Source organism: Poromitra crassiceps (assembly GCF_964638095.1).
Source record: "Poromitra crassiceps genome assembly, chromosome: 14".
NCBI lineage: Eukaryota > Metazoa > Chordata > Actinopteri > Beryciformes > Melamphaidae > Poromitra > Poromitra crassiceps.
In genome coordinates, this window is record NC_139633.1 from 30,110,614 (window position 1) to 30,136,704 (window position 26,091).

At 42.5% G+C, this 26,091-nt stretch overlaps 1 protein-coding gene across 1 annotated transcript in view; it reads right to left on the reverse strand.

Moving 5' to 3' along the window:
* Positions 1–14,426, reverse strand: part of LOC310789129 (NLR family CARD domain-containing protein 3-like) — a gene marked incomplete at both ends in the record, with an annotated part of 20,715 nt that extends 6,289 nt beyond the window's left edge. The window contains 5 exons of the mRNA XM_083650722.1: positions 4,922–4,968; positions 6,244–6,414; positions 9,303–9,476; positions 9,574–11,365; positions 14,153–14,426. Coding sequence (XP_083506848.1) covers positions 4,922–4,968; positions 6,244–6,414; positions 9,303–9,476; positions 9,574–11,365; positions 14,153–14,426 — 2,458 coding nt within the window. The remainder of the gene's footprint in view (positions 1–4,921; positions 4,969–6,243; positions 6,415–9,302; positions 9,477–9,573; positions 11,366–14,152) is intronic.
* Positions 14,427–26,091: the final 11,665 nt, after the last annotated feature.

Consider the following 26,091-nt stretch of genomic DNA (forward strand, 5'->3'; position numbering starts at 1 on the left):
CTCATATTTATATACTGATGATGATAATGAACTAGGGGTGGGCGATATGACGATCTTAGATCGTTAACGATCAGTATGGCTCCACGATCTGCCTTTCCAGACAGATTGTTAGAATTGCATACATGCAGTGCACATTCTATCAGTTGCATTTCTATAGCCGCTTTCAGACATGCCTTGGAATTTGGGAGTTATCTAGAGGGCATCCGGATGGCGGTGTATAGTATGAACACATTTTGGTGAGCTATGCACGCTCCCGTGACCCTCCTACTATACGGAGGTAAGACAACCTCGAGCCCTACTATCAGGGGCGGATTGTCCCCCCCCCTCCCCTCCAGAGCTCCGTGAAGTAGCCAGCTCAGTGAGTGCATGAGGAGAGGGAGAGAGACAGAAAGCCAGCGTGACAGATTATTATTATATAAAATAGTCGATGTGAATGAGCGAGCCAAAAAAACATCATGCCGTTTCAGTTTTTCCAAATGAAGCTCGAACCTGCTCCGTGTGTGTCAGCCACCAGGCTACATGTTGCTGGATTGAAACGCTCATGGCTTTGATCTTATTTCATTTCTGCATAGCTTCGCACAGCACAGCACACACATTTAAGGAGCATTTTTGGACGCGAGGGTTGTCCTGCTTCCCAGTATTGGACATCGCTAGGTAGGGTATCTGGTTGCGTTCATGCCTCTGATTTAACATTTACACAGCGTTTGTGAAGATTCACGTGCAGACCGCAAATTCCAAGTAGCGTCGTCAGGCAGTATAAAACAAAAACTTCCGGGTATAACCTTCGCAATAATGGCAATTAAATTAAGTAAATGCACATGTAATGTTTTTTTGTGTGTTATCCGAAAGATACAGAACAGAGATAAACTAGAAGAATATCTGCTCCCTTCTAAAAGTCAATTTTAACCCGTAGTGAGTCGACCGTTCTGATTTCTTGTTACTAAGCAATACAACATTGATTTTATTTTTAGGTAAAAACGTCTAGCTTCCTGTATTCTGTATACTTCTAGTATTTTAGGACTGAACATAGCAAAGACCTGTTTTATTTTTAGCGCTTAACTCATTCTCTGCCAAAGACGTACTCGGACGTACTTTTTACAATGGCGTTCTGTGCCAAAGACGTACTCGGACGTACTTTCATGTTTTGGCTGTTTACATTACATCAGACACTTTCCCAGCCTGTGACATTGTTTCAGGTCAAATTGATAAAAGGAACCCGCTAGTTTAGTATTTATGGGTGGAGCCTGTGGTCGAAACAGAGTCCGATCCAGAGTTCTCGGCTGGCGACGATGGCGAGGAAGACGCCAGCGTTTTTGTTATTGCTCCACGACGGAGCGCCATGGCGACGAAGGCTCCCCTTCACAGCGTTCTGTGACACAGATGAATCGGAGGAGGAGAAATGGGTGCCACTTGGAGAGAGCAATGACGATGGTAAAAAGTAGCCTATTTTTTGTATCGCGTTTGAGATGAAATGATCACACACACAACATTTGAGTATAATTGTCACGCATTGTTTATAACTTATGCCGCCGGCATGACTCGCTTCACGTTTCCTCTTGCCAGATCTCCCTCTCAAGGGGAGCTCTCTGTCACACTCAAGGGAGGGGGAATCACATGGATACGTCAAACGCGTCAAACCGCGTCACACACCCGTCCCCAGCAACCAAGGCGAAACATGTGTCACATAAACATTTCAAAGTTTACAGCACTAACGTAGCTATTGTGTGATCTTCTGTGCTAACGTTAGTTATGAGAGGTAACGTGACAGCAGGTAACGTTACAGCACTCGTTATTCCTGTGTGTGTGTGTGTGTGTGTATGTGTGTGTGTGTGTGTGTGTGTGTGTGTGTGTGTGTGTGTGTGTGTGTGTGTGTGTGTGTGTGTGAGTGAGAGTGTGAGAGAGAGAGAGAGAGTGTGTGAGTGTGACCACATAAGGGTTCGTTCCATTTGTTTATGCTTTTATCAAGCTAAGACCGACACAGCTCCCTCAAATATATTCTCTTATTTTTTATTTTTTATTTATTTATTTGGGAAAACAAATACTGTATATGTCTGATGTGTCACTGAGGCAAAAAATAAAAGGCTCAAAAGAGAGTTCTGCTTGAAACGGTGCCCTTCACTAAAAACCTGTTTTTCTCCCATTTATGTCCCAAGGAGGGCATTTTTCGTGAAAACAAGCTAACTTCCACTGCTTGTAACTAAACAAGGAAACATGGTCGAGTTTCAGTTTTTTACAAGGGGTAAGAAGAGAGTCTCTGCTTTATTGTGAGATATGTTGTGTAATTTTATTCCTAGCACAGAATATTCTGTGGGTCCTGGAAGATCAGGAAATATGCTCAAAATCCTGGCACTGGCAGCACACAGACCCATAGATATATATAAAGGCTAGATAGCTTACCCGCGCTGCCGGCCAATGGAGAGCGACGTCGTCGCATGGCGGCCATCTTGCTACAGGGAGCTACTAGGAGTTATGAGCATCTGTTGTTGGGTTAGTATGGCAACATCAGATGATCATAACTCCTAGGGAAATGGATGAAACTGCATGAAACTTTGTGCCTGAATCCCTCTCATGGCATAGATGCTTCGGTTTAATTTTGGTGTAATTTGGAGCCCATCAAAAAAATAGTGTTTTTAGTGTTTTTTTTTTTTTTTGGTCGTATCTCGGGAACGGAATATGCTTGTAATAAACCAAACCGTTTGTAAATCCGTCAAGATTTCAGCGAGTTATGAGTATTTTTGTCTGTGCAGGTCACCAGCTACCATAGAACGTACCAGAAAGGCACTGTAGCAAGATGGCGGCCGTTCAACGACGCTGGTGACTCCGCCTTAAGCCATCTAGCCTTTATATATATCTATGCACAGACCGAAATGACCCTGGCAGAGAATGAGTTGAGACTCGAGGAAATCGATGCATCTGGGCGTGAGTTGTGGGGTTGTTTAATTAATTACTAACATTATGCGCAAACGATTAGATGCCATGAACGTTAGGCAGTTATCGCCCATTATGTATTTTTAGCAACTTGTTTTCAGACTCTGCATGTCGTGATAGTTTGTTGAATGTCAATGCGATTCACTTAAGGCTATGTTCAATCAAGACAGTGAAGTGCAGCTCCCCCCCCCCCCCCCCCCCCCCCCCTTCACAACACAGAGGCGGAGTTGGTTTGACTTGTCATGTGAACACTCACACACACTTAACATAGCAGGCTGGCATCTTTGAACGAGTTAAATAATAATAATAATTAGCCGCCGTCAGCCTCCACAGTTCAGACTTAATTTTTCGGTCACGCTGCCTGCTTGATACTGTAGCTGATGAGAGAGAGACGTGCTGCTCGGTGATATGATAGCAGTTCCCTCGCTGTGGTAAGAACCTCAGTCCAGTGATGCAGTAACGTTACCTGACGAGCAGCAGCGCCTTTGATGTTTGCCTCATTTGCTCGTGGCCGCCGCCTCTCTCAAAATATTGAATGTTTTCACACAACACATCCTGCATTTTGCTTTGCCTGGGCGGTCAGTTGCAGTTGCCCATGACATGATGTAGGCAGGCTATTTCTCCATTAACCAAGCGGCTAGTCTGCCTGCCTCCCTCACAGAGTTTATGGAACTGTGTCAGGCCACCACCAAACTAGTTTTCAGCTAACGTTATTGAGCGCGTGCTGCTTGTCAATGTTATTATTTCTTAGCGTTTCCCAAACTATGACCCGTGGGGGGTGGGTCGCCAACTGGTCGTCATGGCAACTCATTACAGTATGTTTTTTTCGGTCCCAGGCAGACACACAAATTTTTTTTGGGGTCCCAAGATAAAAGTTTGGGAAACAAACATGAATTATTGTAAACTCAGCGTAAAAAATGAACCGCATAAAAATATTTATGAAACTAATTTCCATGACTTTTCCCAAACTTTCTGTAACTTTTCCAGGCCCTGGGAATTGTATTTTAAATTGGGTTTTTCCAGGTTTTTCATGACCGTACAAACCCTGAAATTAGTTTGGATGTACTTGTACTGTTCAGTAAATAGCAAGATAGTCTTAAAAACCAAGATGAAAAAGAATCGTGATAAGATTGTGGATTGTGATCCTTCCTGAAAAAATCTTTATATATTTTTGGCATATCGCCCACAAACCATATTGAGATATATGTTAATGCACGACGAGGTGTTCATTATGTAAGCGTTAATTCACAATTAGGTGTTCATTATCAGCTTCGTGGAGGCAACCATCCTCGGCTTCGCTTTGCCTCCGCGTCGTCCAATAATTTCTGATAATGGACACCTCGAAGTGCTTATACCATGGTCACTTGCCAAAGAAACAAAACAAGACCATTCATTTATATTTTCATGCATTTTGCAATCAAAATCTATTTTTCATAACCTAGGATATGAGTTGAGAACAGGCGAGACAAAATAGTCCCCTCAGCTGCTCAAGATTATCATTGCAGAAAATGGCTGCTTAGTGCCTGCACCTGGCAGAATTTCTAGACCATAAACTAACTAATAATTTGACCAATTGTATGTAACATACAAAATAAAGCAAACAGCAATGTCTAAGAATGCAACGCCATGTAACTGGCTGTTAAACTCGCGTTCCAGGGAATTACGTTAACGTCCGCAGGTCTTAAGATGTAAGTGGCGCGCGCTGTGCTCGGAGGAGACTGAAAACCATCTGAAGCTTTCTATGTTGGAGTCCAGGTATGTTTTTTACAAGGAATTCTCTCAGTGTGTTGCTGTTAACTGCCCATTTTGTTGTGTGGGTCTGTTCAGACAGCCACATGGAGCTGGTGGACATTTGGCTCTAGGAGCCAGGCTTCACTGTCTACTCAGCAGGACTTGAATGAATATATGTCACATGCTGCTGTGTAGAGGGACTTTCCATCTCAATTGTTGAATGTGTGTTTTGTTTTATGAATCAACCTAAATACACACTTACATTTCCTCAGACCTGGTTTCAACCTCTGGACTCCACCATGGTCCACTCTGTGGGAAAAAACAAAGTCAGAGCAGCAGATTATCTGATGAAACATGAACATTATGCTTTCATCTTTAAGTCCATAAGTATCCTTAGCATATAAGATTGATAATCAATAGCTGTCCTACAAATATTATCTATCAATGTATCTTCAGACCTTTTTTAGTCAGCTAAAACTTGACTAAATAAAAACAGGATGAGGTTGACTAAATATGATCAAAACTAATAAGGATAGACACAGGACTCAGACTAAGACTAAAACAAAAAAAAATAACACTAAGTTGCCCCAGCATTATTGGGTTAGACCCCCCAGTCCGACTCCCCTACTGTTAAAAAAACAACAACTTTGTAACAAAATGTATTTGTTGTGAAACACAACAGCCAGCCCCCCTGACTCCCCCACTGTAAGAAAGGGGGGAAAACTCTGTAACAAAATGTATTTGTTTTAAAACACAAAATAGAGCAATTGGTGTAAAAAAATTAAAAACAGTTGCGATTGTTTTATTGGGTTAGACATCCCCGCCCCACCCCCCAGTCCATCCTGCCCCCCTTGAGCAGCAAACCTAGTGCAAACACTGTTGCTTCCCACATAGCACACACCCCCTCCCTCCGCTGAGAGCAAGGACTGTTCGATAGGGTCCACTTGTAGTAACTTGTAGTTGTTACCAGCGTGTAACAGATCTGCCACAGGTGGGCAGAGTCAGCAGTTAATATTAAAATGGGCCATGCTGAACAATTGCAGCCTTATATTGAAAAGCACATTATCATGTGACATCATGTGGTGACTTCTAGCAACTTTCTGAGCAGCCAATAACTAGGTTCCTTGGAAAAGAGTTGGCTACACTGCAGGCCAGCTACATACTAACTAACTAGGTTTTACCTAGATATTTTAACTAGATTAAGTTGTATGAACTGTCTGAACCCAACCCCCCCCCACCCCCTCCCACACATACCCCCCCCTATGCCCCCCCAACCCCCGCCCCCAACAACTGGGTTAGTGTGAGCTATGTCAAAATCCCATGAAACCTATGGCTGATACATACAGCATATTACATCTTAAACTGTTTAACATTGACTGAAATATAAGGTAAAACATCTATATTACTTCAATATTTTTGACAGGTTTTTTTTAATCGAGCAAATAACATGTTTTAAGCTTAATTTTGATGTATAGGTTACGGATGTTTGAAAGATATCTAGCTGCCACACCAGGCTTTCAGAATAATTGACTCGAGTATATCTACTCTCATCCTTCTACAGTAGGTAATGTTGCCTCTCCATACCTGAGAGAGTCCAGTCTGCAGTGTGGATCCTCCAGCCTAGCAGAGAGCAGCTTCACTGAGGCTCCTGGATGATTGTAACTCAGGTCCAGCTCTCGCAGATGGGAGGGGTTGGAGCTCAGAGCTGAGGCCAGAGAAGCACAGCCTTTCTCTGTGAGCAGGCAGCCAGACAGCCTGCGCGCGCACGCGCGCGGGCACACACACACACACACACACACACACACACACACACACACACACACACACACACACACACACACACACACACACACACACACACACACACACACACACACACACACACACACACACACACAAATGGTAAATCCCTCAAAGTTGACCAGCTGATCCACATTGTGGTTTAATTTGGTCCAGTTTGAGTTAGTTCTCCACTCACTTTGTGAGAGAATATCAGAAGTCCTTTCTGGTATTTTATGTGTCAACACTATATCTTTCATTTATTTCTTGTACATGTTCTCATGTTTATACATATAAAATATATGTATATATATTTTGTCTTGTAAATGTTCATAACTGATCTGATCAACTGATCTGTTATCTCTGACATGGTATGCTATATTTTATTTGTTATGTCATGCTGTTACGTTATGTCTTGACATGTCTGTCAGGAGTATTTGTTGCTCGCCTGTGAGCTTTAAAGGTGTTGGGTAGGCTGTGAAAATGAATTGCCCTTCTGGGATAAATAAAGTACCGTAAATTCCGGACTATAAGCCGCGGCTTTTTTCCCGTTTTTTGGCCCCTGCGGCTTATATAACGGTGCGTCTTATCTATGGATTTTTTCAGAAAAAAAAAAAAAAAAAAAAAAAATCTCTCTTTTTTAGCACTCTTTCTAACTATAAATCCACTTCTGTTTTAATTTCCTCTCTTGCCCTCTTTTCACCACACCGCGGACACTGTGTGCACTGTAAAAATAAACAACGGTGGTGTTGTGTTATGTTGTTTTGTTGAAATGTTACGGTAATACGGTAAATGGGAGCTTCCTCAAACAGCCATCTCTTTCCCGACAATCCCCTCTGTGCGTGACCACTTACATATGGTAATTACGGTAAGCAAACGGCCACAAGCCCATCAACTCCCTCCCCCGACTACCAGGAGAAAATCACAAACTTCGGCGAATTCACACAAAGGAAGATCAAGGAATATTCCATCGAACCGGAGCAGATCATAAATATGGATGAAGTGCCTTTGACGTTCGACCTGCCACTCACTCGGACTGTTAACAAGAAGCGCCCTGGAGGATTCTTTCACCAAAAAAAAGCTTTGCTCGTTCTCGACAGCATGAGAACGAGCAGTAGATGATCATGAGGTGGTTTTTCAGACGTGTCGATATAGCAGTTTATCGCAAAAGTGTAATGGAAACACATTTTTCGCATTTGCACGTCATGTGACCCATATTATCCCTTGGAAAAGGAGCGGAAAATAAGTTTGGTAAGTAAGGTTCGATAGCAGTGTCAAAACCTCCGCAGCAAGTGGAAAACTTTGAAGCAACGCTACCTAGCAGAAAGACGAGTGTTGTGCAAAAGCGTAGCCGGGCAAATTAGATAATGTTTAATGGCAGAAATCGGTCCATGGTGACAGCAGGCTGCCTGTGTGCGCGCATTTGGCACAGCGGCGAGATGAGAGGATGAAAAGCACACACTGGTGCGGTGGTGCTGTCTGAAGTGAATACAGTGACTGTGAGTAGGCTAATACATTGCACACGTTTCAGGTGCAATTATAGAACCAAATCAGCCTTTTCCCCCCTCCATCTCTAAATCGGACCAGTTGTAGGCTATTAGGCTACCTTTTTTCCTCTGCCTGTCGCGCTGACTGCATTCACGCAGCCAGCAACATTTTGCGACTCATTTTCTTTTGAATTGATAATCAGGCTCGTTTATATGCATTGTAACTTCATGTTGGGATTTCCATTGACCATTGGTTGGATTTGAGCATGCAGGGGACGGGATATGGGGCAGATCCCCGTGCGTAATCACTGTGGCAGCTGCTGCAACGGGGAATCACTCAAACGCAACTTCAATGGAAACGCCTACAAGTCGCAATTGTACATTGTCGAAGTTGTAGAAATATCGCAATTCTTTTGCGAAAAACTGTAATGGAAACACAGCTATAGATGAAGAGGAGTTCGTTGGTTTTGAGTGACAATGAAGGAGAGAGGAGAGTGGTTGACGAAGCCACCCTGAACCTGTTCGTTTCCGACACTGAAGATGAGGACTTTGGTGGTTTCAGTACGCAGGAAGAAGAGGAAGACGAGCATTAGTGACTTGACTTCTCTGGTTACAGGTTTGCTGCACATAATAGCCTATTGTTGTGTGATTTTGTCTGGGGATTAGTGACCTGACTTTTGTTTTGTTTTGTTGAAATGTTAATAAATGGGAGCTTCCCCAAACAGCCATCGCTTTCCCGACATTCCTCTCTGTGCACGAACCCTTTCATATGGTAATTAAACATCAAAACACCCGCGGCTTATAGACCGGTGCGGCTTATAGAAGAAAAAAATAGTCAATTTTGGTCCCGCGGCTTATACACCGGTGCGTCTTATAGTCCGGAATTTACGGTAATCTGAATCTGAATCTGAATCTGAATGAAATTTCCTCATTGGAAGTAATTCACATAGACTAGGAAGTCTTGATAAATATTGGATTCACAATTGGTTTTAAAATGACATGAACAGAGATAATCCTCCACATGATATGTGTTTATGTGAGCTGTGCATCATCCTGCTTATTACACGGTTACTAACTAAATAAATCAAAATGCATCTAGGCGAGCCACTCCCATTGTTAATTTGATTATTAAAGCAACAGCATTTACTGGACTTCCTTCTGCAGATTGATATGATGTACGGCCTCTGGAGTCTGTGATCAGAACTGTCTGTTATACATAGTAATGGTCTGATACACAGAAATAACAGACTGTAGAATGCAGTGATTGACCAATCAGAATCAAGTATTCAACAAAGCCATGTAATAATTGCTGATAGTAATATGTATGTAAAGCAAGATTTAAATGGTTGTCCTTTGAACACGAAGAGGAATACTGACCTGAGAGTCTCCAGTCTACAGTGTGCACTCTCCAGTCCAGCAGAGATCAGCTTCACACCTGCATCTTTCAGGATGTTGTCACTCAGGTCCAGCTCTCTCAGACTAGAGGACTCGGAGCTCAGCACTGAGGCCAGAGCTTCACAACTTCTCTCTGACAGCTGACAGCCACTCAGCCTGAAGAAGAATTAGTGAGAGAGAGATACAACAAGTTTGAAAATGTATATATATTTTATTTAATATATTTCATCTACCCAGTTATGTATGAACCTACAGAGCTTTATTGGAGGCTTTGACCACTGGCAGCAGCCTCAGAAGGGCATTGTCTGAAGCGGAGTATTTCTTCAGGTCAAACTCGTCCAGCTCTTCTTCTGATGACAGTAAGATGAAGACCAGAGCCGACCACTGAGCAGGGGAGATTTTGACTGTGGAGAGACTTCCTGATCTCAGGTACTGTTGGATCTCCTCCACTAGAGAACGGCCATTCAGCTCATTCAGACAGTGGAACAGATTGATGCTTCTCTCTGCAGAAGGATTCTTCTTGATCTTCTTCTTGATGTACTGGACTGTTTCCTGATTGGTCTGTGAGCTGTTTCCTGTCTGTGGCAGCAGGCCTCGTAGGAGAGTCTGATTGGTCTCCAGTGAAAGGCCCAGGAGGAAGCGGAGGAACAAGTCCAGATGTCCATTTGGACTCATTAAGGCCTTGTCCACAGCACTCTGGTAGAGATATTTTACTGCTGATCTGTCTCTGAATAGCCTAGACAACCTGGAGGCTTCTGACAGTGGATTGACACCAGTGTTGATGAATGAGACCATGACATGAACAGCAGCCAGAAATTCCTGAATGCTCAGATGGACAAAGCAGAAGACCTCGTCCTGGTACATCCCACACTCCTCTTTTTTAAAAATTTGTGTGAACACTCCTGAGTAAACTGAGGCTGCTTTGATATCAATACCACACTGTTTCAGGTCTTCTTCATAGAAGATCAGGTGGCCTTCCTCCAGCTTCTCAAAAGCCAGTTTTCCCAGAGAGAGAATCATGTCGCTGCTCTGTGTCCAGTGCGGCTCTGTTTCAGTTTTCCCATGATACTTGACGTTCTGCAATTTGGACTGAACCACCAGGAAGTGGCTGTACATCGCAGTCAGGGTCTTGGGCAGGTTTTCTGTGTCACGAGTGTTCAACAGATGCTTCAGAACTTTAGCAGTGATCCAGCAGAACACTGGGATGTGGCACATGTTGTGGAGGGTTCGTGAATTCTTGATGTGGGAGACAATTATGCTGGCCTGCTCATCATCTCTGAATCTCTTCCTGAAGTAGTCTTCTTTCTGTTGGTCATTGAAGCCTCTCACCTCTGTTACCAGGTCAATGTACTCAGGAGGGATCTGACTGGCTGCTGCAGGTCGTGTGGTTATCCAGATGTGAGCAAGGCGAAGCAGATTCCCCTTGATGAGGTTTGTCAGCAACACATCCACTGAGGTCGACTCTGTAACATCATCCAGGAACTCGTTGTTCTTGAAGTCTAAAGGAAGTCGACACTCATCCAGACCATCAAAGATGAACATAACTGGGAATTTGTCAAACCTGCAGATTCCTGCTTTTTTGGTCTCAGGAAAGAAGTGGTGAAGAAGTTTCACCAAGCTGAACTGTTTCTCTTTTAGCAGATTCAACTCTCGGAAAGTGATTGGAAATATGAATTGCATATCCTGGTTGGCTTTGTCTTCAGCCCAGTCCAGAGTGAGCTTCTGTGTTAAGACTGTTTTCCCAATGCCAGCCACTCCCTTTGTCAGCACTGTTCTGGTTGGTTTATCTCTTCCAGGTAAGGGTTTAAAGATGTCTTCACTTTTGATCGTGTTTTCTGGGCTCAGTGGTTTCCTGGATGCCGTTTCAATCTGTCTGACTTCATGTTCGTTGTCGACCTCTCCAGTCTCTTCCTCTGTGAGGAAGAGCTCTGTGAAGATCTCATTCAGAAGTACCAACTTTTCTGAGTTTGTGATTCCCTCAAACAAACGTCGAAAGTTCTTCTTCAAGGTGGATTTGTGTTCACTCTGGCACTCGGCAAGCATCTCTGAATGAACAGACAACAATGAGAGAATGGTATAGTAATTATGAGTAATGCTAAGATTTCCTGTTAAATGTCCATATTCTAAACATGAATTTATTTAGTCAGCTCATCCTGGCTGGGTTTAAGGTATAAGCTGTTGTACAGTCAGTTATTATTACTCAACAGGGAGTTAGGGTTAGGCCCTAGGGCCCCAGGGGTGGGCAACTATTTTTCATGGGGGGCCACATGAGAAACCCAGATTGTTGCCGGGGGCCGAACAAATATTGTCATGCCGTAACCCATGGATGGGCAACTTTGATGATAGAGAGGGCCACAAAAAAATGTCCTCGCTACCAGATTTTGCTGAGGGCTGAACGGCGCCAGCACGAAAAATTTGGGGCATTTGAAGCCAGGTTTAGAGGAATAACTCATTTTAAATTAACAATTGTGATGTCATTTTCAGTCTTAACCACCAATATTTGATCCTTTTCCTCACTCACTCTTATGTCACCACCTGCTCTCCCTGCAGGGCTTGACATTAACTTTTTTTACCACCTGCCAATATGGCTGCTAGATTTTAAAGTTACCAGCCAATTAGAATTTCCACTAGCCGAAATGTTTTTCTTGAAATAAACCAGAATATGAGTGGGTTAATTTAAGCATAAGTATCAGTAAGTGGCCCGGGATTCTCAAAGCCTGTGTTGAGGGTCACACAAGAACAAAAATGCACTCTTGAAGCTAAATAAATCCAAAACCAACAAGTTAATTATTTAAATTTCTACTTCAATGTAGAACAGTCATTTCTTACACATGAGATTACTTTTAGCCTTTTAGTCATAAATATTATTGAAAGATATTCCATATTTCAGACTGAAATGCTATAACAGAAGAGTATTGCCCAGAATGACATGAACATTTGGACACTTATTCAGCGGGTATATTGCATGTTGCGTTCAAGTGCACTGTAAAAAAAAAAAAAAAAAGATTTTTTTTTTTTTTTTGTTGCAATTCCATCGCGGGCCACACAGGGGGCGCCCGCGGGCCGCATACGGCCCGCGGGCCGTATGTTGCCCATGTATGGGTTAGGGTCATGTAACAGGGAGTTACATGCAACCAATCAGATTCTCTAAAGACACTTTTCCACTGTGCTGATACTTCCCACAAACTGTGCTTTATTGTTTGTGTTGGCAACTTTTGTGTTGAACAAGCAGATACTTTCTATACTAAAATGGCAGCCTGCCCCTCTTCACAAATCTATTGTCTGAACATAGACTAATGAAAGTAGACTCACACTCTATATACATTTCATTTAGGGCTGTCAATCGATTAAAATATTTAATCGCTATTAATTGCATGATTCTCCATAGTTAATCACGATTAATCGCAAATTAATCACACTCTTTTTTTAAATCGGTTCTAAATCTTTAAATGGAGGTACCTTAAATCTGGTATTTTCTTGTGCCAGTTAACAACACTTGAGAGCTTTGTTCAAATGCACTGTTGCATGGGTAGTATTATTATTAGCTATTATCATTAGTATGGGTAAGTATTTGGCCATTGGTATTGTTATTATTGCTACTAGTTACTGGGAATACGCATCTCTCAGGCTGCACTCTGTGAAGTTAACTGTGCTATCCTCCACATCTCTCGAGCCACAGTGTGTGCAGACAAGAGCAACTGTCTCAGCTCTCTCCCCCCTCTCTCTCTATCCCCCTGTCTCTCTCTCTCTGCCACGGTCTATATATATGAGGGCAGAGAGAGAGAGACAGATGATTGTAATATATATATATGTATGTTGGTCTCGACCTAGTTTCAAGATGAAGACCAGTCATGTTACCTCACATCACAATAGGCATCAGCTCCCAGCCTAAGTCAAGTGTAATCCTAGTGTGACGTCCGTTATGACGTGTGACTCATCACCCCATCCTCAATCGCCAATCAGCCCCTGTCAACATGCCAATATGACGTCACTGCGGAGGCTATGAGGTGGCAGTACATATAGCCATGCTCAGCACGTCATCATCCTCTTTCACTGATCCTTCACCTCCATGGTCGCTGTACCTGGGCAGGTCGTATCCCCTCCTCTGAAGCTGCGTTTCGCCCCACCCACCTCCCCAGTCCACCACCAACGTCTTGACTCCTGAAGAATCCCCTACGGGGGGGAGGGGAATCTCTATCCTAGTCTGTAGATGCCCTCCTCTCTCACCACAAGAAGAGAGGCATCTTACTACGGAGTCATTACGCCAAAGAATCAGTTGTCATGCTGCCATGCCATAGAATTAGTTGCCATGCCATTTCATGCCATAGAATTAACCGCCATGCCATTCGTGAATAAATCTAGCTTGTTAACTTTACCCACTGGTCTCTCATAATTGAAATATATATATATATATATATATATATATATATATATATATATATATATATATATATATAGACTAGTTACTGCATATTCCCACTAACTAGTAGCAATAATAACAATACCAATGGCCAAATACTTACCCATACTAATGATAATAGCTAATGATAATAGCTACTCCCCATGCAATAGTGTATGTTTGCACAAAGCTCTCAAGTGTTGTTAACTGGCACAAGAAAATGTCAGGTTTAAGGTACCTCGGTTTAAGGTAGATTTACAACAGATAAAATTAATTGTGTGATTAATCGTGATTAACTGTGGACTCACACTTTATATACATTGTTGGCAAAAAGTGTTTTTAAATAATTTGTCATATATGTCATATCTTACGAATCATTTTATGTGATGCATGCTTGCATAAAGTCCCATTTTATAATTGTCCCATTACTTACCTTCGGGTCCTGAACTGGTGTTTAATAATCGTTGCAGGAGATCATTCTTGAGGATCTTCCTCAGAACCTCTTTGGTCACCTCCAGAGTGTATTCGCTGTAGGTCTGGAACATGTGATCTACTGTGTCCAGCCTGTCTGCCTTCTCCAGGCGGCTCTTTGGGATGGCTGGGATGTCTAGGATGCCAGTCTGCTGCAGGAACCACTTGAACCTCTTGAACTCGTCATCTCCCAAATCATCCAAAGTTCCCAAGAGCAGCTCTACAGGTGTCGCCATCGTTGCTCCCTGATGAGAAGACATTAGGATTAGTTGACCATACTATTGATGCTGTAACTGTGAGCTTGCAGATAATAGCGCCCTCATCTGACTGGCAGTTCTCACTTTTGAATGGCTCCGGTTCCAGGAAGTGAATTTCCTATTCATTCGTTTCAGAACATTCTTATAAAGTTTGAATCCTGGAAGCAAGCCAACCAGCTAAGATATGAATCATGACTATGAAACAACAACAACAAAAGGGGGGTAAATGGCAAATGTTTAATTTTTATTGTTTGCAGTTTTCTCTTCTTTTTTCTTCTTCTTTATTGTGTGGCTCATAATACTGTCAATTAGTGGTGTAAAATTAATTTGCAGTTTATACTGCAGTGCTTATATATCGTTCCTCCACAGAGGTGCTAAATCGAGTCGAGTCGAGTAGTCTAAGTAATAATCATGATATTAATAATATAATAAGAATCTCTGTGTGTGAGTGAGCAAATTCTGTTGGGCCACAGCTATGCCATTTTACGTGCGACCGTGCAGAGCCGGATTTTTAATAAGGGACGATTAATGTCTGAAAGTCCAAATGCCAAAAATGTCACATGAAGGACAAAACCCTACATGCTCCCCTGTAAAACTGCTCAACACCCCCGGGTGTGCTGTTGTTTTCCTATGGGCAGAGCGCTGCTGCATATCGTTGGGCGGCACTGCTCTCCATGGGAAAACAATGGTACAGCAGCAGTGCTACACTTGGCGTCACAAAATAAAATAAATACACAGCGTTCAAATTTGCCACCGAGCGTGGCGCTCCAAGTTCAAATTATTTCAACTTTGACCTCGTTACCGCTGAACTTTCATCAGGGCCGTAGCCAGGCGGGGGAAAGTGTGGACGATTCCAAGGGCCCTTGACTGACAGAGGCCCCAAAAAACAGTGCACCTGAACGCAACATACAAGATACCCGCTGAATAAGTGTCCAAATGTTCATGTCATTCTGGCCAATACTCTGTTATAAATACTTCTGTTATAACATTTCAGTCTGGAATATGGAATATCTTTCAATAATCTTTATGACTAAAAGGCTAAAAGTAATCTCATGTGTAAGAAATGACTGTTCTACATTGAAGTAAAAAATGGAAATAATTAACTTGTTGGTTTTGGATTTATTTAGCTTCAAGAATGCATTTTTGTTCATGTGACCCTCAACACAGGCTTTGAGAATCCTGGGCCACTTACTGATACTTATGCTTAAATTAACACACTCATATTCTGGTTTATTTCAAGAAAAACATTTTGGCTAGTGGAAATTCTAATTGGCTGGTAACTTCTAGCAGCCATATTGGCAGGTGGCCAAAAAAGCAAATGTCAAGCCCTGCAGGAAGATTGTCACACTCATCGATACATATTTAAGGTTTGTTTATTAATTGGGAAAAGGACCACTGGAACAAACACCGCGAACATGATCCGGCTACTTTTTCAATCTGACTGGCTACTCAAAAGTTTGGGGAACTCTCTGATTTAAAATGAGATATTCCTCTAAATTGGGCTTCAAATGGCCAACATTTTCCGCCGCCGGACGGCGGCATCCGTGGGCCTGATGTGATATCCTTTCATTTACTTTTACTCCCTACATTTTATGAAATTGAGAAAAAGAACATCCCGCACACTGCTCTTGCAAAGCATCACCATTTATTGGATTATTGGATTATTATTTTATTCTCCAATAAATGGTGATGCTTTGCAAGAGCAGTGTGCGGGATGTTCTTTTTCTCAATTTCATGTGATACTCTCCAACGCACCTGCACCAGAGACACTTGGATGTGCGAGTATCTTCTTTAACAATATTGACTTCCTACATTTTAACACAAGTATCTGTACTTTCTACTCCTTACATTTTCAAAACAAGCTTGTTACTTAAGTTTTAATGCACAACAACAACGATTAAAGAAAGACAGAGAAGAAACGGGGCAGAATGAATAGAGATAGCTCATTCCAGGCTCTGCCAATAGTAAGTACCAGACCACATCATGTATCGATGTATCAGAACCACACACCAAACGTGACAACGCTGCCATAAGAGAGACGAGAGACGGACACTCGGTCGCGCTGAGAAATTGCGTTTGTGAATAATGATGTTCATGTCAGCCAGAGGAACCAGCAACATGAGCGATGCAGCTAAAAGTGAGGTTGAAGTTGTCAACACTGCAGACTCCAAAGAGCCAGACGCTCTGGCAGTGTAGCTTTTTCTTTTTCCAAGTCTCTTGTTTACATGGCGTAATAATTGTCTGATCAGACACTAGAGAAAGAAACACAGGACAAGCAGGGTATAGTTACATCTTGTCTTGTGTTTTCAAAACTCAGTGTTTGTATGTGCTCCAGAGGCTTCAATAAAGTAGGAGACACCTTGTATCCAACAGTTAAACTTTTGTGATTAACAATTTGCATATTCTTATATCCTGCAAATATGAATGAGGGAGGAATAGATGTCATTTTAAGGATTTTAATGGGCTAATTTGACTGTTTTTGTGGAAAGACTACAGCACAGAGTTTTAAGATGTGTAAAAACACGTTTGTAGGGGATATTTTAAGTTCAATAGTCTTCAAATTATATTATTAATATGATGTGAGGTTCAGTTAGCTTTGCACAGAAACATCCGGTAAAAATACTTTTTACTTTTACTCATTGAGTACATTTTATAGCCTGTACTTTTTTACTTTTACTTGAGTAAATAGTTGAATCAGTACTTCTACTTTTACCAGAGTCGTTTTTTTACACAAGTAATTGTGGAAGACCAGGGATAGTTGTAACATGGGTCAGTTGTAACACTTTCCATTCCTCCAATCAGGAGCAAGTTATGAATCACCTGATTCACTCTGCACATGCTCAGTTTAGTCCTTAGTCCACATGTGAGGAAGTAGCAGCCTGTGGCAGATATAGCCAATTTTAGGAGGAAAAAACTAATTTTGAGGTAAGAAAGTATATTTTTTTACTTAATTTATTTTTTTGATAGCATTGCCTGCTTTGTAGTTAAACTCATCAAACTTAAAGCAGCTACGAGCAACTTTTTCGATTGTTATTAAACAGTATAAATTTAATATCAATGCATCACATCTTACCTCTAATAGTCGACGAGACCAAAGCCGTGTGTATCTGAGATTGCTCCCTTAGGTGATTATTAAGTCTATAGTCTGTCTAAACTCGCGCCAACAGGGGGCTCTCTAGAGCGACCGGACCGGGTAACCCGGAAGTGAAACGCGGAAGTGAAACCAGGAAGTGAAACGCAGCTGCCTTTTTACGCCGTTTGCGCTGCCTAGCAACATAACATAAACAATGTGAACGCCACGCATACTCGCGGGAACATCTCTCGTTATATTCTAACAGGTTTTTTGGAAGTTATTTTGTGGTTATGGCCGAAGTGGCTGCTGCAAACCGTTTCATTTCAATTCCTGATCTGCCCTGGCTACAGACACACTAACACTGGCCGATTCACTCGGGGTTCAAGCGAGACTACTCTGCGTTGGTATCGTCGACTATTAGAGGTAAGATGTGATGCATTGATATTAAATTTATACTGTTTAATAACAATCGAAAAAGTTGCTCGTAGCTGCTTTAACTCATGTTAATTATGTGTCTATGTAGCTATTACATGCAAATTGTTAGTGCTAATGTTTTAGCTGTTAGCTGTAAGGTACTTCATAGAGACATGTCTGGGAACGCCCACAAAATGTTAAACGGCTGGCGCGCGAGTGGGGTAAAACCGCTGATATATCTCATGGGCTGACTCACCAAGAGACGGTGCTGCGGCTCTAAACTACAGGTTTGGGGGTTCTAGAGCAGAACACAAGACGTCTGCTCAGATGTGCGTTTACTGCGGTGGTTAAATACCCGATCGTGTCTGCCTGGGCTGGGCTATCAGCTAAATTCTAACTTTGCTGAATGGATAGAACGGGGGTTTTCACCCCACCCTGACCACGCCCCCAGCCAGGCTGAGCCAGCTATTGTGGGCGTTCCTAGGGCCTGTATGGGCGTTCCCAGACATGCGGACTGTCTCTATGGCTACAAGTGTCTGGGTCAGTTGTAACACATGAAAAAATCGTACAAACTACCCCAAGCAAATTTGTAATTGTATTTATGTTACTGCATGGCTATCTTAAGTTCTGGCCAAGGGACATCAGTTGAAAATTAGCCGTTTGGCTAACACTGGCATGTTTACAGTCATGTTAATTAATGTGCACTGTCCCTCAAATAAATCAATAAATACAAATACAAATGTTTTCTTTGAATTTCAGTATGACTCAGTCTTGGCAGAGAAAGACTGACTGTACAAAATAGTGACTCCCTGGACTTCAGCTCCCATGATCCTCCTCACCTCACATTTGCCCTTTCCCCTGATTCACTCACCCATGCACACCTGCCAGCACTCCGGACTAATTACATTCAGCCACCTTGTCTGTATTTAAACCCTCAGTATTCGTTACCCTTTAAGAGTGGTATCCTTGTTTGCTCCTTATCATGTGTGCGTAAATGACTTACGTTTGTTGTATTGTGTTTGGTTAACCTCATCATGTTACCTGTTTATGTGTTTAGCTATTATGTTATGCTGTAGCAGTGCTGGATTAAGGTTATGTTTGTTTCTACTTTTGCCTTAAGTAATATTTTTCGGACACACTAAAGTTCAGTTGGTGCACATTTGTTCAGTTTAAATGTTAGTGTAGAGCTAGTCTCGACGCCAGACCCATGAGAGTTCTTACACTGATACACTACGTTACTGCATGCTGCAGAGCTCTCTCTGGGTCTGATACACTATGTTACTGCATGCTGCAGAGCTCTCTCTGGGTCTGATACACTACGTTACTGCATGCTGCAGAGCACTCTCTGGGTCTGATACACTACGTTACTGCATGCTGCAGAGCTCTCTCTGGGTCTGGGATGCTTTCCCCCATCCGGCTGGTAATGGGAGGGAACCGTTCACTTGGCCAGTCATATGCCAGGGATGGATACAGTCATGCCCAATCAGCAATGACTTTGCGCTAGTCTTTCACAGTCGGCATAACTTCATAATCGGCATAACTTTACCGATAACGATAAGGTTAGATAGAATAACGCAATAGACATATTTTCAGAATTTAACAGCTTGTCCAATGCCTGTTTATGCCAGGAAATGTGTTTGACGTTAGAACTCCCATCAGCTGACGTTACACTGTTAGCTATTGGAGTCACTCAGTCAAGAGTCAAGCTAAACGCCTGTTCATAGCAATGTCTAATGCAGTTAGCTTGCAAGCGCTAGTCTTTCACAGTCGGCATAACTTTACCGATAACGATAACGTTAGCTGGAATAACGCAATAGACATATTTTCAGAACTTACCAGCTTGTCCAATGCCTGTGTATGCCAGGAAATGTGTTTAACGTTACAACTCCCATCAGCTAACGTTAACTGTTACTAACAGCTAGCTGAAAATAAATCTGAACAGATAACTCTACTACAAGTTACTAACGTAAATAATAGAGTCATGACGAACGTTAGCTTAAAATAAAACAATACACCGTTATTGACTTACCCTGCTGTGCAAGAGCATTGTTGTTCCTGGATATGTTTGTCCTGGACTTGTATTGTGAAGACGTGGGGTGCCTCGCGCTTGCATTGCGACCGGTGAGCTTTTCCTTCAATTTTAACAATATTTTCATTCGCAGTACTTCGCCAACAAATGATATTATGAATGTAGCTCTCACAAGCATATTGTAGTCCTTTTTGCCTACTTCTCTCTGATATTTTAGAGCTGTTACTCCAGAAATTTGCCGCTATTTCCTTGGGAATGTCTCGCACTGATATCGTTGAGAATGCCATTTTTCCACCTAGCTTGCCTTCCATAGCAACAGTAACCAAGGGGGGCGGGACTTAGCGAAGGGTGAATTGTTAAATGAAAAGCTTTCAATATCTTAAGTTTTTGTTTTAATCCTTACTTCATAATGTTACATTTCACCCCAAGGTGTGTTACAACTAACCCAGACTATGGGGTGGATTGTAACATTTCACTCGTTGTGTTTGAGACTAAGCCATGCATTTTCTGTGTGTGTTGCAGAGGTAGCAGCTACACTATGTGATAGCAGACACATGTAATTAGTTTGTATACAATTTTGAATGCACTGGCTTTAAAGAGCTCCAAGATACAGACAGAAATGTCCAAAATGTTACAACTATCCCCGGTCTCCCTTACTTAAGTACAGAATGTGGTTACTTTTCCCATCTCTGCCTGGGTCTACCATGTCTCTGTTCAAGCTACAGACTAGTTAGCTGTAGGATTCGCCTCCTCCACCAGAGCAATTTAGAGAGAGAGTGGCATCAGCGGAGGACCAAAATGTGTGACTCGTTAGCCAGCCAGGAAGGGGTGTCGCTCTACTTTTGAATGCTAAATGTGTGACTCATTAGCCAATGAACAGCCAGGAAGGGGTGTCGCTCTACTTTTGAATGCTAAATGTGTGACTCATTAGCCAATGAACAGCCAGGAAGGGGTCTCGCTCTACTTTTGAATGCTAAATGTGTGACTCATTAGCCAATGAACAGCCAGGAAGGGGTCTCGCTCTACTTTTGAATGCTAAATGTGTGACTCATTAGCCAATGAACAGCCAGGAAGGGGTCTCGCTCTACTTTTGAATGCTAAAATGAAGCTGGTAGCCTAATGTACAATTTGATTCTATAGACGGTTTTAACTTGACAACAAAAACATTCTAAATTGAACCCCCGCTCACTTCCTGTTGCAGTGTTTGCTATGGACATAAAAGAAAAAAAAACATTCAAGTGCACGACTGACCATTCCGTGAAAACCGTCTATACAGCTGAGCGGCGAAAACAAAAGTAACGATGTCGAGTGAATATTTCTGCAGTTTGCCGAATGCTGAGAAAAAGGAAGTGCTGTGGGGTTGTGCTCTGGTGAAAACCGTCTATACACGGCTCTGGCTGTGACTAGTCATCTGTTTACTGTGCTACACTCTGTTCCCCAGTAGAGGTTGATATTTCTCATCTCATATGAAGCTCTGAGTGCTCAACACATTTTAGACAGTGTGTCAGAAACCCACAATGCTTCAGAAAGTTGCTCATTTCACCATCACTAGTGGTCTCCTGTCTTCACTTCCTGTATTTCTGTGAGCTGGTAAACAGGGCTGAAAGTCACACATCCTCTTCTAGCACAGAAACCAGCAGAAACAATATACATAAAAAAATATCCTGCACAAATAAACTTTGGAGGTGGTAGTGGATTGCTTTCTTTAGCCCTGTTATTATTAAACCAACAAATGTAACATTCAAATTATATTATAACACTTAATTATAGCCTATGTATACTAAATTATAACATTGCAGGATTTTGGTGTGACTTGTTCAAACTGAAAGGTGTAATGGCATAAAGAGAGCAATACTGCATGTGAAAGTTTGATTTATCTAATTTAGCTTTACTATGGAAGTCTGTGTGTGTGTGTGTGTGTGTGTGTGTGTGTGTGTGTGTGTGTGTGTGTGTGTGTGTGTGTGTGTGTGTGTGTGTGTGTGGGCGGGGGGGCTGCTGAAAAGTGAATGTGAATCATATTATCACATGTTGTAACATGTTGCATATCTGAGTGTAGAAACACCAGGAGAGCACTTTCCTTCACATAGACCAACCAGCTCCATCACAAAGAACCATTTTAAAGGATTTTCTTTGTCACTCTGGACATTTTTACGTTTAATATTAATATATTAATATATTTATTTATTCTAACTAGTCAGAGCAGAGATTTTTGAAATTAATGCAGTATTGAGCAAGATTGCATCAGCCCTGCAATGGCTATAATGTAATCACACGAGGGAAATCACACCGTACGTCCACTAAAAGTGCTTGTTTCTACAACTGACAGGCTCAGATTGTTATTATAAAAGAGAAAGAAAATAAAGGCTTGTATTTACTTTGTTGACCCTCTCTCTGTCTGCTGTCCATCACATTGAGATAGAAGCTTCCGTTGCCGCTCTTCAGTTTGTAATGCGTATAATGTTAGTCCGGCTCAAATAAATATGGGCGGCCATCAAATTCAAATGCCTACAGGCGGTTTTAGACCTTTTTTGGGTGGGCTCAAACACCCCATAATTTAATCTCAGCACCCCTAAGAAAATCGAGAATAAACAAAACAGCGCACTGAGCACAGTCACTGTTCATGGGCTCCCCTTTGCTCCTTTCATAACTGTTTCTCCTTCATCATTTGCTGGACCACAGTAGACTAGTGCTGCTGAAACTGCCAAGCTTTAAGAGAGAGGTGCACGTATTTACAAGTGTCACAGAAACATTTCAAAGCCACCTACCAAAGCAGAAGGGTTCATTGCTTCTCGGCGGCGTTTGAACGCTCAATGCTGCTAATAAGTGCTTCTTTTTATCCAAATCATGTGACGGTGATATAATTTTTTCCCCCCAAATGCCAAGATGGCCGCCGTGCTTTCTCTATCTGTTCTTCCATGTCCTTCTGACCAGAGGGGCGCTGTGGAGCGCTATTCAAGATTCAAGATTCAATACATTTATTGCCATATCAACATAGTTGATAGGAATTTGTCTTGGTTCACTGTCAGACAAAGACAGTGCAGCAGCACACAATATACAAACAACCATTAAACACAGGAAACAACATTCAGGAACAGTACCCAGCAGTGTCGTATTCAGCACAAAGTGCATACAGTTTAAAGTGCTATAGGTAAAACTAGAGCCTGACCGATATATCGGTCCACTGATATTATTGGCCGATAACCGATATATCGTATCGGCCGATATGTTGGCCGATATTGCAGATATTTTTTATTTTTTACGTTTTTTAATTTTATAATTTATCTTGGCTTAAGTTATATATATTTGTTCTATTTGTGTTTTTGTATTTCTAGTTATTTATAATTGTTAAATTCCCAGTGAAGTTTACTATTTCATTGCATTGATGTCAATTTTTGGAGAATAAAGTTTATTGATAAGGTGTAAAATATAAAAAACTCTCGTAACGGACAAGCCCGTCTTTTATTGTCACACGAACACCACAATACATGCATGCGGCCACAACACACTCATGCTGACGGTGGCCGGTGAAAAGTGTCCTCTGCATTTAACCCATCCAGGCATGTCCTTTCCTCCAAGGGGCAGGCCAGGAGCAGTGGTCGCTTTCTCGTACAGCGCCCGGGGACCAACTTCGGATGTTGTCGTCACTGGTCGGATGACGATGACGATCTGATCTTCTGCATGTTTTTAGTGGGGGGGTTATATACGGAGGAACCCCCTGGGGGGAGCACGGGGAGAACATGCAAACTCCACACAGAGAGAAAGGCCCTTACGACGAGATACCCCACCTGGGCAGTAGGCACTGAAGATATGGGGGGGAACACAACCACAGCGCCCACAGTGTCCCAGGTGAGAATCGAACTCAGAACCTTCTAACTGTGAGGCGACCACGCTACCGACTGCGCCACCGTACCGCACCGTATCCTGCCTACATTACAGATCTAAGGCATGTCAAGTCATATCTTTGTCAAGTGTTTGATATTTGAGGGATCATTGCAAAAAAAGTGCAATATAATGTAATATAATAATATTCTTTTTACTCCCTAATATCGGCATCGGCCTCAAAAATCCAGTATCAGTCGGGCTGTAGGTAAAACATAATGAATCAGTGCAAGTTCAGATGTCTTATGGCTTGGAGGTAGGTGCTATCTCTGAAGTGAGATGTTTTGCTCTTGATGCTTCTGTATCTCCTGCCTGATGGGAGGAGATTGAAGAGGTAGTGTGCCGGATGAGACTTGTCTGCTATGATTTTATTAGCCTACCTGATTATTCTTGTGGAATAAAGTGATGACAGTGAGACAGACGATGATTTTAGATGCACGGCGTACTACTCTTTCCGGTCTTCCGGACTTTTTGAGCTGCCGCAGGAAGTAGAGTCGCTGGTGGGATTTGCTGATCATGAGACTGGTGTTGAGATCCCATGATATGGATTCATGGATGGTGGTCCCGAGGGACCGGAAGGAGGTGACCCTTTCTACCACTTCTCCATTGATGGAAAGAGGAAGAAGGAGGCTAGTGTGAGTATCCTTTCTAAAATCAACAACCAGCTCTTTGCTTTTTGAGATGTTAAGTATGATGGCTGGGCACAACAGCACAAGACAGAATGATTGGTACTCTATATTAAAGTTATTTATTAGCAGCATCAAGGTTTCAAACCTCGCCGCCGAGAAGCAATGAACCCTTCTGCTTTGGTCGGTGTTTTGAAATGTTTCTGTGACACTTGTAAATACGTATGCGTCTCCTATTTCCACAGCTTGGCGGCTTCAGCAGGCAGCGCTATAGAGTCTACCGCTGGAGAAAGAACCGTGAGATGATGAAATCATATGTGGACAAGCAGTTACGAAAGGAGCAATGTCTCAGTCTCTCTGCTCAGCCTGTCCCACAGCGCTTCACACACTACAGCAGCCAGCAGCCCCTCCCCCTCCTTTCTTCTCACCACTTCCTCTGTGTTGAGAGTGGCAACTCCGGGCAGGCGGAGTCAACAACAGCAGTCAGCACATATAGATACAGTCAGCCTGTGTGGGAACGCCCACAAAATGTTACTACGGCTGGCGTGTGAGACTAGACAGTGGAGGGAAAAAAAGATATGGGCTGACTCACCAGTGGACGGTGCTGCATGCGGCTCTACACTACAGGGTTGGGGAGTCAAGAGCAGGTACATAGACGTCTGTTCAGATGTGCGTTTACTGCGGGGGTTAAATCCCCTATCCTGTCTGCCTGGGCTGGGCTAGCAGCTAAATGCTAACTATCCTGAATGGGAGAAGGGGAGGATTTCCCCCATGCTGACCCATTGACCATGCGTCTATGACGAGACACCGCCTGAATGTATAGAGTACAGCAGGGATGACATATTTTTGTAGGCAGAAATCTTGTGAAAATGCCGGGGAAGGGGGGGGGGGCGCGAGGGGGGGTTGTGTAGGTGCTTCTCGCATCATATGGGTTATACATTTTTTAAATCAAAAATCACATAGGCCTACAAATGTACTCTAAATATTTTGTTTACCATCTGAAAACATTAGTTCTGCCTGTGCTGTTCCTACTTGGTTCCTGTACAAACTGTATGATGGTGCTGTCATCATTAGGTGAAGGGAAAAAATGCTAATTGAACTTGCTTGATTAACCAATACTATAGAGGGCCACATACAGTATATTTTGAGAGACAAGCCGAGGGCCACTTAAAATCTGTGGCCCCAGGGCCGGACTTCAGACATGCCTGGCCTAAATGCATCAAATAAGGTCTGTGGCTAACAAAAGTTTATGGGCGTGGTCATTTGTGGTCAGCAATATAATTTTCACACACGTGGGCCACTTTTATGACTTTGAAACATCAATGTGTTTTTTTAACACTGTTCAGTAAACATTTAACACTGTTCAGTAAACATTTAACACTGTTCAGTAAACATTTAACACTGTTCAGTAAGTAAACATTTAACACTGTTCAGTAAACATTTCAAAAGCCATAAAAGTGGCCCACCAAGAAGAAAATCCCTCTGAAGGTTAACATTTGTCTGAAATATTTGACTATCATTAAGCATGACAGACTCTAGAATACAATCTGAAGGGATAAACATGAATGTACCTGTGGCAGAGGGTTGTTGGGACCACTTACATCACCGATCTGTGTCTTAGGC